General features: G+C 35.9%; 1 protein-coding gene across 5 annotated transcripts in view; it reads right to left on the reverse strand.

Moving 5' to 3' along the window:
* Nucleotides 1–13,134, reverse strand: part of LOC23687899 — a 756,337-nt gene that overhangs the window by 144,705 nt on the left and 598,498 nt on the right. For all 5 annotated transcript variants that reach the window (XM_021843875.1, XM_021843874.1, XM_021843873.1 and 2 more), the window contains one exon: nt 6,689–6,757. In XM_021843875.1, the coding sequence (XP_021699567.1) occupies nt 6,689–6,757 (69 nt within the window). The remainder of the gene's footprint in view (nt 1–6,688; nt 6,758–13,134) is intronic.

Below are 13,134 nucleotides of genomic sequence, written 5' to 3' on the forward strand. Positions count from 1 at the left end.
GTATTATTTTTTTTAACCCGGGCCCGACCCAAACCCGAAATAATAATTTGTTTCCAAACTCAAACCCTAAAAGCCCTGTTTGAAATTACTAGTAAATTAAACTTTTCTGACATACGCTGGAGTACGCTTGAGAGAGTTCTTTTCAATTCTTATTTGGCAGAAATGTTCGTTGGCGATTGTTGCTCTGTTCATAATGATCACCAAAGACGACTCAAACCCGACCGGACCGAAACCTAAGATTTTCCAAGCCGAACCCCGACCTAAATCTCTTATACTCGACCCGAACCTGAACTCATTTTTTTTAAACGCGAAATGGAAACCCGAGACCCGACTATCTCTAGCATTCCAGAAATAAAAATTGGGAGATCAAGAAACTTCCAGATTAATTTTTGAAAAAACCTTCGTTGCAGTTCCTTGAATAATTCTTGAAATCATTCGTGAAGCAATCCTCAAACGAATTACTATGTTGTTGTTTTGAGTTATCTCCAGTATAATTCCTTGTAATTTTCTTCGTAAAATAGAGGAGAGAAATTGCTTTAGCAATCTCTGTTGAAAGTTCTGGAAATGCTGCTTGTGATTTTGGAAGGAACCTTTACGCTTATAAATGCACATAATAATCTATTGGAACGAAAACCACTCGGGTAATAACAGTGGAAGTACTTACACTTAGCTGAGGAGCAGGTTCCTGTTGAAACGTAACACTAGAAAAAAATCTTTGAAAAATATGAGGTTTATCTAAAGGAAGAAATTTCGTTTCATAGACTTTTCTAGCAAGGCACATTATGCAAAACTATGTTCTACGTGATTATAATATTCCTACATTTCATATCATATGCTGCCCGTAGCGGTACTTCCGCGAACCATGCTGTTGATCGTGGGTTCGAATCCCGCCAATTGAAGGTCGTTTAGGGTTAGACATTTTCTCGAATTTCCACCGCATTGAGAAATCGACCTAAGACTTCACCTCGCTTGTGCTGTGTATCACGAACGAGGTTTACGAGGTTACATTACAAGTACAACATTACAACGACGCGCGTGGTGCGTGAAAAGAGGTTGTCCATGAATCACGTGATTTATACAAAAACATAAAATAAAATTTGTTTGTACCGTGTTCATTCTCCACACCTCGCTTCCCCCTGTATGGTTCCTTAAAAACCGACCTCTCCCCTTGTATGACTCCCTCCCCCAATCTCATGTACATCGCTTACAATATGGGTCAAGATTATTAATCCCTATATCCCACATGTAATTCATGTATAAATGACCCATAATAGCATAATAATGCATTAAAAGTGCAACGTCATACACGAGAAATGCACAAATTGAGTTCTCGCTGCACGCACACGCGCACCCCCCATCCGCTCTGCACCGTAGCTCAGCTACTAGTGCGAAAAATTTAAAGGGATTAGTCTTTATGAACACACTTTCGCTACTACGACAGTCATGCGGCGCACGCATTGAATCTGTTGGCGCAACTGTTTACAAACCAAACGCCGCAGCGAAATGACATGGCGCAAATTGCAAAGCGAATTCATTTTCCTTCCGCTTCGGCACGACCAACATCCGTCGTCACCGTCCACTTCATTCCCACGCAAAGGCAGCAATCAACGAACATACGAACGAATAGGGTAAACCGGCAATTATTTGATTGATTTATTACTGTTTGGTGCACAACATTAAAAGTGATATTGTGACGAATCTATAAAACATACAATGTTGCTCCCAAAGAAACTTTGGCAGCTAACAAGATAATGCATATTTTGTAGAAGAACTTTTTTAAAGGAAGTTTCATTATCATATTAAATTTCATGAAAATACCTGAAAAAATGCTGATTTTTTCGTCACTTTTTGCAAACTTTTCATTATTTATACATGTTAACCATTTTCTACAAAATTCATGTCAAAGAAGCTAAGAAAGATGAGGTCATAAGCTTTCGATTCGTGCGCAGAGATTGAATGTACGGCTAATAGTTATTTAGATATGGAGCATTAAAGATGAGAAAATTGAAAAACTTTAAATTGTGATTAATTCACTTAGCAGTGACTTGCGACCCTATGTTCCTTAGGCACTATTTCATAACTCGTGGAGATCTATCTACCCTCAAAATTCTTAAACTCCGGAACCAAACACCCTGTATAATATGATAATATTTTCCATAATACATTGATCAATTCTTTATATTTTTATTACTATATTATATTGTATACTGTTTCAAATTTCATTAACTATATTAAATTAGATTACATAACATTTATTACAGGGATTTAATTATTTTGGTTCAACTTCTTGGAGCATCATGAAGTCTCCATATCGTAGATACTTTCTTAATAATTTCAGCACGTTGTTCATCTTTACTTAATGTATTTCGTCCTTTTTTTTAGAATATGCTGAAGGAGGTTGAATTCATCATATTCATTGATTTTAATGATTATGAACAATTATATAAATCTTCTATGGGCATAAATTCCATTCTATATACATAAGAAGATATTATAAATAAATACAGGAATGCATTTTGTGCACCCCGGTCCTTAGATGATCACTACCGTTTCTCCTAGGGCACAAAGATGAATCTGGAGGTACCGTTATGCACGAAATAAAAAAAATGTAGTTTTTTGTGCAGGAATGCATTTTGTGTACCCCGGTGCTTAGATGATCACTACTAATTCTTCTGGGGCACCGGGATAAATCTGGAAGTACCGTTATGCGCGAAATATAATTTTTGTAGTTTTTTGTGCACCTCGATCCAAAATTGTAATCATTGTTTGTTCAGCGTTTAGGGTTAAAATTAACCAAAAAGGAGGATAATCAAAAGTTTCTTGCATTTTGTATCATAGTTCTTATATTACATATTATATTTTAAATCCAACGGAAGAACATGATATTTATACCATTTAATTTACAATGATATACATGTATTCGCAATTCTGGTATTTATGTCCCAACACAATTTGCACAAACGTCGTGGTTACATCATTGTTATTTGGAATTCTTACTATATGCCCTGTACAGCGTACACTTCCAACTTCAGTAATTTTCAGTGTACTATGGTCGGCGTATTACATAATTTAATGTTATATGATATTTCATTACTTTATATCTTATTATATTGTTTTATATTGTATTATATTTTATTATATTATATTGTATTATATTATGTTGTTTTAAATTATGTCAAATTGTATCATATTATATTACATTATATTATATTATATTATATTATATTATATTATATTATATTATATTATATTATATTATATTATATTATATTATATTTATTGTTCCATATTATTTCATATTAGGCTATATACTATATTGACAATATACTGGGAAAAGAAGAAGTATAAGAGGAAGATTAAAGACGCAACTTTACAATGAATTGTAGTTCCTGAACGAGACGCGAACTTCGTTTTTACAGGATTGGTTATTGTTATCCAGCGTACATTTATAGCATTAGTCATTTTCAGGATACTGGGGTTGGCGTTTTTCAGAATATTACGTTATGTTTTATTAGAATATATAGTGTTTACTATATCATATTGCATTAAATTGCATTGAATTCTTTCATATATTAATACTATATACTATATAACATGTGTACTATATTGACAATATACTGCAAAGGGGACGGTGCATCAGAGCAACATTGAAATTACAGCTGGACAATTAAGTGAAGTTACTGAACGTTACGCGAACTTTGTTTTTACAGAATTGTTACATGGAATTAGTGGAATATGCCCTGTATATCGTACATTTACGGTTTCAGCCATTTTCAGGACACTAAGTCGGGAGATTACAAATACTACATTATATTACATTATATTATATTATGTTTAATTTTATTATATTACATTTGATACTATATATTATATTACTTATTATACTATATAACATTGATAATATACTGGGAAGGGAGGGAGCATCAGGGCATCATTGAAATTGCAACTGGACAATGAAGTGGAGTGCCAATCGGAGTCAGGAGGAAAAATGTTAGTCGCTTGCGAGTAATACTTTTCTCTCCAACAGTTGTAATCGATTTGACGCGCCCTTCTTCTAACAAACCATCTCGTGGAAAGCTCGACAAGTACTGCAAATTCCAATACTCAATCTGTTGGATCATACTGTTGGAAGGAGATTCTCTACTTCCCGCGGGTTTCGCATAAGTGTCTCTGCTTACGGGTCCGCCACCCCCCTTTTGGCCCTTCATACAGCAGTATGTTGAAATCAGGTTGGTAATGAAATTTGACCTCACTGTTGAGTGGAACCGCAAGCAGAGCAAGACTCAAGCAAGGATGGTGGCTACCTACATACATACATACATACCACGACGACCACGACCATCATAAGATTTGGGATAATATTTCTAGGTATGTAGGAAACATCGATCGCTCTTTGTTGAGCACGAACAAAAATAGGCTTGTTTGATTTCTTCGACAAAGTTTGTACTATGAGCGTGAAATTTTTCAATATTAGGGAAGTCGAGGAAATTTCCATTACGAAATGATCCTGGACTAACCGGGATTCTAACCAAGACACCTTCAGCATGGCTTTGCTTTGTAGCCGCGGACTCTAACCACTCGGCTAAGGAAAGTATGATATCAAATTATGGTATGCATAGATTATTGCGAGTTATTTGTTCCTCCTCTGGTAACCATGCGGATTGGATAACTAAACAGCTCAATATACCTACACTCCTGTGCATAAGTTTGGGTTACCCCCTAAAAGCATACAAAAGTGTTCAGTCGATATCTCTGTGATTACGCTTCCAATTGAAACTCTTTAAGCCGCATCCGAAAGGCAAAGAGTTATTCTTACTTCTATATATTTTTCCAAACCCATTCTTTGAACTTTGAATACTAAATTTTTACTTAAAGTCGTGACATTTTTCAAAAAAAAAAACACACTGAAAAAACATAGTTAATTTCCTCAGCATTGGAGCGACCAATATTTTAAAACAAGGTGTCATTAGAATCGTAATCTTATATTCTTTGAAGAACACTCATGAAATTTTTGCGGAAAAATCTGAAAACTATTCAAAATCAATGAAACAGTAATTCGAGTCATCTTGCAAAAGTTTGGGTTCACCCCTCAGTATGGTGAATCGTGCAAAAGTTTGGGCTCACCCTATTTTTTGAAAAATGTCACGACTTTAAGTAAAAATTTAGTAAACAAAATTCAAAAAATAGTTTTGGAAATATACATACGAAGTAAGAATACCTCTTTGCCTTTCGAATGCGACTTAAAGAGTTTTAATTGGACGTGTAATCATAGAGGTATGGACAGAACACTTTTGTATGTTTTTGATGGGGTGTTGTAGAGCCGACTTGGTGACCCGGTTATAGTCAAAGACCTGTCTATTCTCCGACGACAGTTGGCTGAAAATCGCAGAACGAAGGCAGTCACGTTCAGCATGTGCCTCCAGCTAGAGAATTCGCAAGGATTTATGGCAGGTTCATAGGAAATGTGATTTGCGAGCAAGCTGGGGCGGAGTTCTTCGTTTGTAGTGCTGTTCTTCATTTGCTGTTGTGGTCAATTCGCCTGATTTTGTCGTAAGAACCATCTGCTTTAAGGTGTGAGATCTGGTGAGGTGTTCCATTTGGTACCATCATCCGCAACGTTCATCTTAGAGGGCAACCAGTGCCACACGTTTGCATTGGTAGTCTCGAGAATTTCACTGACACGAACCACAACATACTTTTGCACGGAAGTGTATGTGCCACAAATGATTTATTTTCGATTGAGCCTTGAGAATGATCAATTTGCTCGCAGTTCACGATGCACGGACCTTAACGCTATATTGTACTTACAAGAATACTTGATGAGAATTAAATTTTATTGAACATCTGGCAAATGGGTTCAGCAATACTACCGAAGTTTTTGCAACCCACACTGTTGTGTTTCTTACTAATTATCTAATTATAATGCCATAATGAGATAGTAAGTTGTCGGTGGTGAAAACATATGTTCCGTCGTTTTCGCATATGTTGCCCACTGCAGCACGAGGTGCTAATTTACGCCAAACTGCAGCAAAGTTTTAATTACTTCGAATACACAGTTTCAAAAACCTTAGAAACTACATACGTGAGCATCGAAAACTCTTCACTACATGTACGGCCACCGACATAAACCTACAAGAAACATAACTTAGAGGGTACGTGCAATTTAACATGGAAAGGCACAAACTTGAAACTAAATTAATTTTGGAAGCAAACCATGTTCACCTTTTTTTTTTCGCTCGCCGAAATGAATTTTCTACGGGAGGAGAAATATCCGCAAACCACAATTTCCCTTCAACTTCACCAGAGAATGCACTATTGTAAACACGCAAGGTCGAAGCCGTAACTTTCAATTCAAAGATTCAAACTTTCCTCACGTAAGGAAAAAAGCTTTACTTGGTGTTTGGAACACGGATGGAAAACATTTGTTCGCAGTTCAGCGAGAAGTGAAAAGTTATCTGTTTTATGTAGGCGATGCTGCAGGTTGTGTCTTCGTTACCGACTTAGAGAAAAATATGAAGTTTAATATTCGTTTTTTTTTTGTTTTCTCATGTTTATTTCAGTTTATCTCGCTTTTGCTTGACATTTCGCCTCTCGGAGCAGGATTTTACCAGAGTTACAACCCAGCAGCAGTTTATAGAAACAGAGCAACTGTTACAACGATTTACTACGTCTGTTGTCGCATACTTACCGTGCAATATATACAAAATGCTCCAAGTGCTATGACACGAAGTAAAGCAGGGCTTGCAGCTCGTACCACCTGTGGTTGAAACGAGGAAAAAAAATAATGTTAATATTTGCTTTTGATGGAAAAGATACGGAAGTAGATAAATCGAGAGCATTCAGAATTTTACCCTCTAATACCCAACCCCACCTTTAGACGGGGCACGCTATGTCTGAACTAGGCGATTATAAAAATCAAATGCACATCAGATTTTTTCTCGCTAGAGATCAGTATTTGGTCTATATTTTCATAATCAGAAGATTTTGAAATATTCTATCGGTGACATTTTTTTTCATACATTTTGTATGGGCTTAAATGCGTTGAAAATGGAATTTTCATGGGTTTTAGTATGGAAAATAGCTTAAAAGTGAAAAAAATTCAAATTTCACCGATGGAATATTTTAAGGTGAAAGTTCATTGAGCACGTAAACATAATGTTGCCACCCACTCGAGCCATCCGCTAAAGCACCGTCTCGAGCCACCCAACAAGGCGGAGCACAATGTTATGTGCGTCGGCCAAAAATAAATCATCATGTTCCATGTATACCTCCACCCACTGAATTATGTAGGCAGTATTACTTGCACACGTTTCATACAAAAGTATTATTGTCGATATGATTTCATCAGCAACATCATAAAAACTCAAAATCACAATTTACTTCATTTGGTAGTGGAAACATGTTTTATGACCAAAATTATAAGCATTTTTCACACCATGCGTGTGTTGTTTACTATTTTTGGCAGTTTTCTCCTCTCTTGTCTCGCTTCTCACGGATGGACAAAGTTACCATCAGTATGCATTTGAATTCCACAGTCAATTGTACTGTGTAATATCTAATATTCATTTTAGCTGTTAATTTGCCCGTGCATTGTTGTAACACTTGTGACCATGTACACCTTTTTAGTGTTATGAAATTGTAAAATACGTGGTTGTAGCAAGTGTATGAATATCCAAACAATTTTAATTCTAAACATAAAAACTGACATCACTTCCAATCCTTGAGAGCTGAAATCAAATTCATAAACAATGTGGGCTCAGTGAATTCGCGTTCCAGTGTGTTTTTTCGACCACAAATCGATTAATTTAAGTAATTTATTGCTCCCAGGAGCACGGTGCGAGAAAAATTAAAGTGTTTTACGTATTGCATCAGATTTTGGAATTGCTACGGTGAGTAAAAATACCATTAAAAGTGAGTTTAAGAACGGGCACCGAAAAGGGTATTAAAAGACAATTTACACCGTCTTCAGCACATAAGGCTGCACAGATTGAACGATCACTAACATTAGGCAACGGACAACACGAAACACCCAGTAGCCCAGCGATGAATTTTTCGTTTGACGAAATGTTTTCACGGACTGGAGCGGGAATCGAACTCACACCCCGTGGCACAATACGCCTAGACGACTGACGCCGCTAATCGCAAGGCCACGAAGCCCACATTAGAGGGTTAATTATTCATCCTTGCTAGGGTAACATGGTCCAATTTAGACTTAGTATCAGTTTTGAGTAATATCTTTCAAACATGATAAATTGCATGAAAAAAGTTTAAGTTTTTGTGAAAGCCTGATTCATTGCGCACACTTTTTTTTTGCTTTCCTCTACAATGGCATGACCAAACATGTTTGAATAAAATAAATTGAACCAATCTTGTTTAAATTCGGACACTCAATTTTCTAATACTTTATTCTTTTTGCTATGGTAACATCAATATAGCTCCAATTTGTTTGGTTTAAAGTTTATTGAGCTTCTTTTGTACACGTAGGCATACAAGTTTAGACTCAATGAGTAACAAATTTCAATCAACTATTAAAGACAGATCTAGATTAAGCAAAATGTGAATTTCATTTAAAAAAACGTATATGTAGTGGGAATTTGATTCAAAATTAAGTATAGTCAATTCTTCATAAGTGGGTTTTGAAAGGAACATTGAATTAAGTAGGATTTTTGCTCCAGTCCGCTTTTTGGATTGCATTTAGGTCCCATAACAACTGTGCAAAGTTTCAGCTCAATCGGAGAAACTATATTTTAGCGCCAGCCGTTCAAAGTTTGTATGGGATTTACTATGAGAACTTACTTTTTCAAATAAAAACCGCCAGAGGTCGCCAACGGACCTGTATAAAAATTCTGAACACAGATCTTGACAGGTATTTCAACGATGAATAATATTGCCGAAGAACGCAAAGTAATCCGATGCTTGTGAAAAAAGTTATCAAGCATAGACTAGTCGGAAATTTTGCCCGATTTTGTTATTATTGTTATTCCTTTACGTGTTAATCAACATCGCCTTGCCGATAGGTTTTCATTGAATAATTTTTTACACAATCCGATTTCGCGGTCTTCAGCAATATTCTTCATATTCATCTGGATATATATATATATATATATATATATATATATATATATATATATATATATATATATATATATATATATATATATATATATTTGTTAGTGAGTCCAGTCCAGAATTTTATCAACAGCCTTTTTTCTGTCGAATTATACAAATGATTATATAGAAAACTCATTATACTAAACACATTGTTCTTTATTTAGCATGATCGTCATATTATATATGTAAAACAGTTCCAACGACTATTGGAACCTTGAGGAAAAGAGTATAGACATTCAAATTTAGAGAAGAGCAAAGATCAAAGAACAAAATTGAATCAAAAACATTGTTTGTATTCATTTCTAGTTAATAAAACAGCCTTTTCTAAACATTGATTTAACGATAATGATCAAACCTCCCTAGTGTTTAGGGGTCATTTTTGGCCAATTTAAGTATGAATGTTTTTGACAGGATAAAAAATCTACTGCATAAACATAAGCATAGTTATCACTGCTATGATAATTCCAAGGAATTCACTGAAGAATCTGAAACTTACAAACACAGTTAGTCCTTTGTTAACGAATATCTTTTGCAACTGTAAAGTATGGGGTGGTAGTGTTAGATATGGGCCCATTCACAAATTTAATAACGCTAAAGGAGTGCGGACGAGTGTCCTCGAAACATAACATATCGTCTTTTTAAAAATATCATCAAATGCTTCACGCCTTGTGGGCCCCCTGAATGCTGGTGCCCTTGGTGGGAGCCAAACTGGCCAACAACTCGCAGTAGCACTGCGCTTCGGACCCGGTTGGTACTAGTGGTCCTTTATATAAGAGATAAGCGGAAGTAAAATGGGTTTGCTCGGCGTCGAGGATAATATTGTATCACGGACATGACTTCCTCAGTGCTATAAAGTGTATTTAGTTTCGTTATAGATTTTGAGCTCCATGTAAAAACAAAAAAACAGCAGAAAAAATCAACTACTGAATATCAAATTCAGAAAAATCAAAAAAGGAATATATTTCAAATTTTTGGTTTATGCAAAACAATTTTACCGTTATAGTTTCAAGCGGATTTAAATTACTCTTTGAGAAAAGTTCAAAACAAACATAACGTATATTCGTTAGGCTCACGCTTTGACAGTTCACACTTTAACAGAAATGTCAGGTTCCACGATCACTAATTGCTACATGACAACAAGTAGCACAACGAGCTAGGAGCGCACTACCCATAAAGGAATGACTATACTAGTTATAGTACATATAGAGGCTGTTATGCCCTTGCCCTAACTTGATATTTTTACAAACATGTTTCAAACAAAGTGTCTTATTTTTTATATTCGTAGTAAAGTACATATTAAAAAATGAATGTTTTAATAAAAAACTGTGTTGATCCTAAAACCTATATGAGGCAGTTTTGCTTACCAAACTAGATTTATTAAATGAGTTTTGCTGTAGTATTAAATGTAAATTAACAATTACACGTGTGGTAAGTTGGAACAACTAGAGTGTACTGCTGGGTATAGGAATGGTGCCAATATCAGTATTCTCTTCATGTTTTTCATGTTTAAACTCTTAACCATGCCAGATGTTGCAAATCTCCATAAACTCAAACGAGAGGAAGTTCAAATCACGAAAGCCTCGTAAATAGCTACGCTTGCAAATAGCGGGAAAGTTGTCCTCTAATAGCTTCCCGTTTGTTTCGCGCCCTAGTAGCAAACTTGCGTCTTTCGCCATCGTAAACCACTTCATTAGCGTTCGCTTCAAATTAAAATATCCGTAATTAAAATCAAATTAGGGCCGTTTCTCGTTTACCGATATGAACAACCAGTTTTATCGCATGTTCTGCAAATAGCCCAAAAGCAGGATAGTTCACTTCCACCAATATGACGCTGTGAAACCACGACAGTCCATGACACTTGGTCAGCCAGCGTCTAATGAGCTCCACCAAAACATCAAAACCTCCAACATGAATGCGGTAAAGCCTCTGCGTGTCTACGATGCTATCGTCTCATCTCTTCCCTTTTCCGACAGGATAGCATAGCAATTTCCAGCCACAAACTGACAAACTCAGACAAGTACTTTGTACTCAAGCACGCCATAACTTTGGCCAGCGGCAACTACCCACTCGTGGCTTTCTGCTCCCAAACTGCAAGCTTGGCAGATTTTTCTCGCTTTAACATGAGAAAAGGTTTATTTGAAGAATTTTATTGCCGAGTGTAATACGGCTACACATTTTTTCCCTCGTCACGCAAGCAAAGGAAACCCCAAGAAAAGTTCCATTAATTTTCGTGGTTCACCTCTGCCGCTTCACATTCACATCGTACTCCTACCATCCCTGCATATTCTTAGGACGCGGCTTGAAACCGTAGGACTATTTGGCCGCAGCTGTACATACGTGCGGGTTGTGCAATTATCAACCAAGCCACTTGGAATTTTAAGGATTCTTTTATGCTTTACTTGGGCCAAGTTCAAGTTGAAGTTTATTGCTTTTTACATTATTTTTTATGCGACTTCTGTTTGGCTGTGTTATTATCATATTACACATCAAATTTTATGATTTTGAAAATTATTCATCTTTGGTCTATCCAATCTGGAACCAATTTGGTGACATTAGAGCCAGTACCCTGGTTTTCAGGTTTACAAAGAATAAATTTCAGTACTTTTTAATTATGATTCGTGGTTTTACGGCTAACCAGCCGAATGGAAGTTTGAAGTTTGCAGTTGGATTAAATTGACCAACTGATGTGAAATTTGCGAAAAAAATTACACATCTTCTCGGTGAAAATCGAGCTCACGACACACTGTTCACTAGATAGGGAACGTTACCCCTACTCCACGAGAGGGCTCATTGACACAGAAGTTAACCTGAATTCGATTTCAGCTCAATAATCACGTGGTCCTTTTTCGCAAAGCGGAAGAAACAGATGCCCATCCAAACATAATGCTCTCTGAGGTTATCGAAGAAAATGAAATATGGAATATAAGTGTTGTTATTAGGAATAAATAATTAGATATGATTGAGGTAGCCTATGACTTAGAAAGACTTGACTTAAATTGTAAAACAAATGAAATTCAATAAATAATGCTCAAACTGAAAACATTAAAACAAGTGTTTTTAAATAAGCTTGTAATGTCTTATTAGGTATCATTCTAGATTTAAAGATTGTGAAACGCCACTCATTATGTTTGTTCTTAAAATAGTTTTTGGGTACCCTTGATAAGCCATTGAACTCAAATCCCGGTAGCATACAATTATATAAGCTCGTATTGGTATCAACATTGTTCCTTATCCTCCGAAAGATCACTGGTTAGTAACCAGTGGTTACACTTTTAGTTCTAAAGCATCGTTTCCTTGACTATCGCCACCCCCCGACTTCTCATCGCCTCGCTCGTTTTATCAATAAAAAGTGAGCTGACGAGACGCTGGGGGGTCGCGAATTCCAAGTTTTGGAAGCTATGTTCTAAAGGATTGTACTCAAAGGAGTTCTTGTATAACCTTGAACGGTCGTTGAACACAAAACTTGACGGAGTATATTTTCATGGGTCTATATGTCTATATGTTGTCCATAAACATCGAGATATCTTTTAGAAGATCTGGTTCTAAAGAAGTTTTTAGCTGACCTAGATCACTAAGGCAAATAGTATATACCTGGCATATCTTTACCCAGGTTTTGCCAAACAAATCAAGTATGCATGTGGTCTATCCAAAGTAACAAAATCAATTCTATGGTATTCTTAAAAATGTTTTTAGATATAATCTTAAAACTTTCAAATAAAACTTTTATTATATTATTTACCAAAGCTGTTACAACTTATGAAACTGCAATAAGGATAATCTGGCCCAAACTACAGGAGGCTTTCAGGACTACTATTAAAGATTCTATTAAAAGTTTATGAGTAATTACTTATAATTGAAACAATAAATTTAATCCAAAACATGAATTGAAAATCCAAAATCCTGGTTTGAGCATAACAGACTGACAGTCATAATAGCCAAAACAGCCAGAACAGAAGAATATTCATTCAAAATGATAAACATAAAATTCTTTTTACGTAACTTCGGCCCATTACGTAAAAAGAA

The sequence above is a fragment of the Aedes aegypti genome, chromosome 2, assembly GCF_002204515.2.
Source record: "Aedes aegypti strain LVP_AGWG chromosome 2, AaegL5.0 Primary Assembly, whole genome shotgun sequence".
Taxonomy (NCBI): Eukaryota; Metazoa; Arthropoda; class Insecta; order Diptera; family Culicidae; genus Aedes; species Aedes aegypti.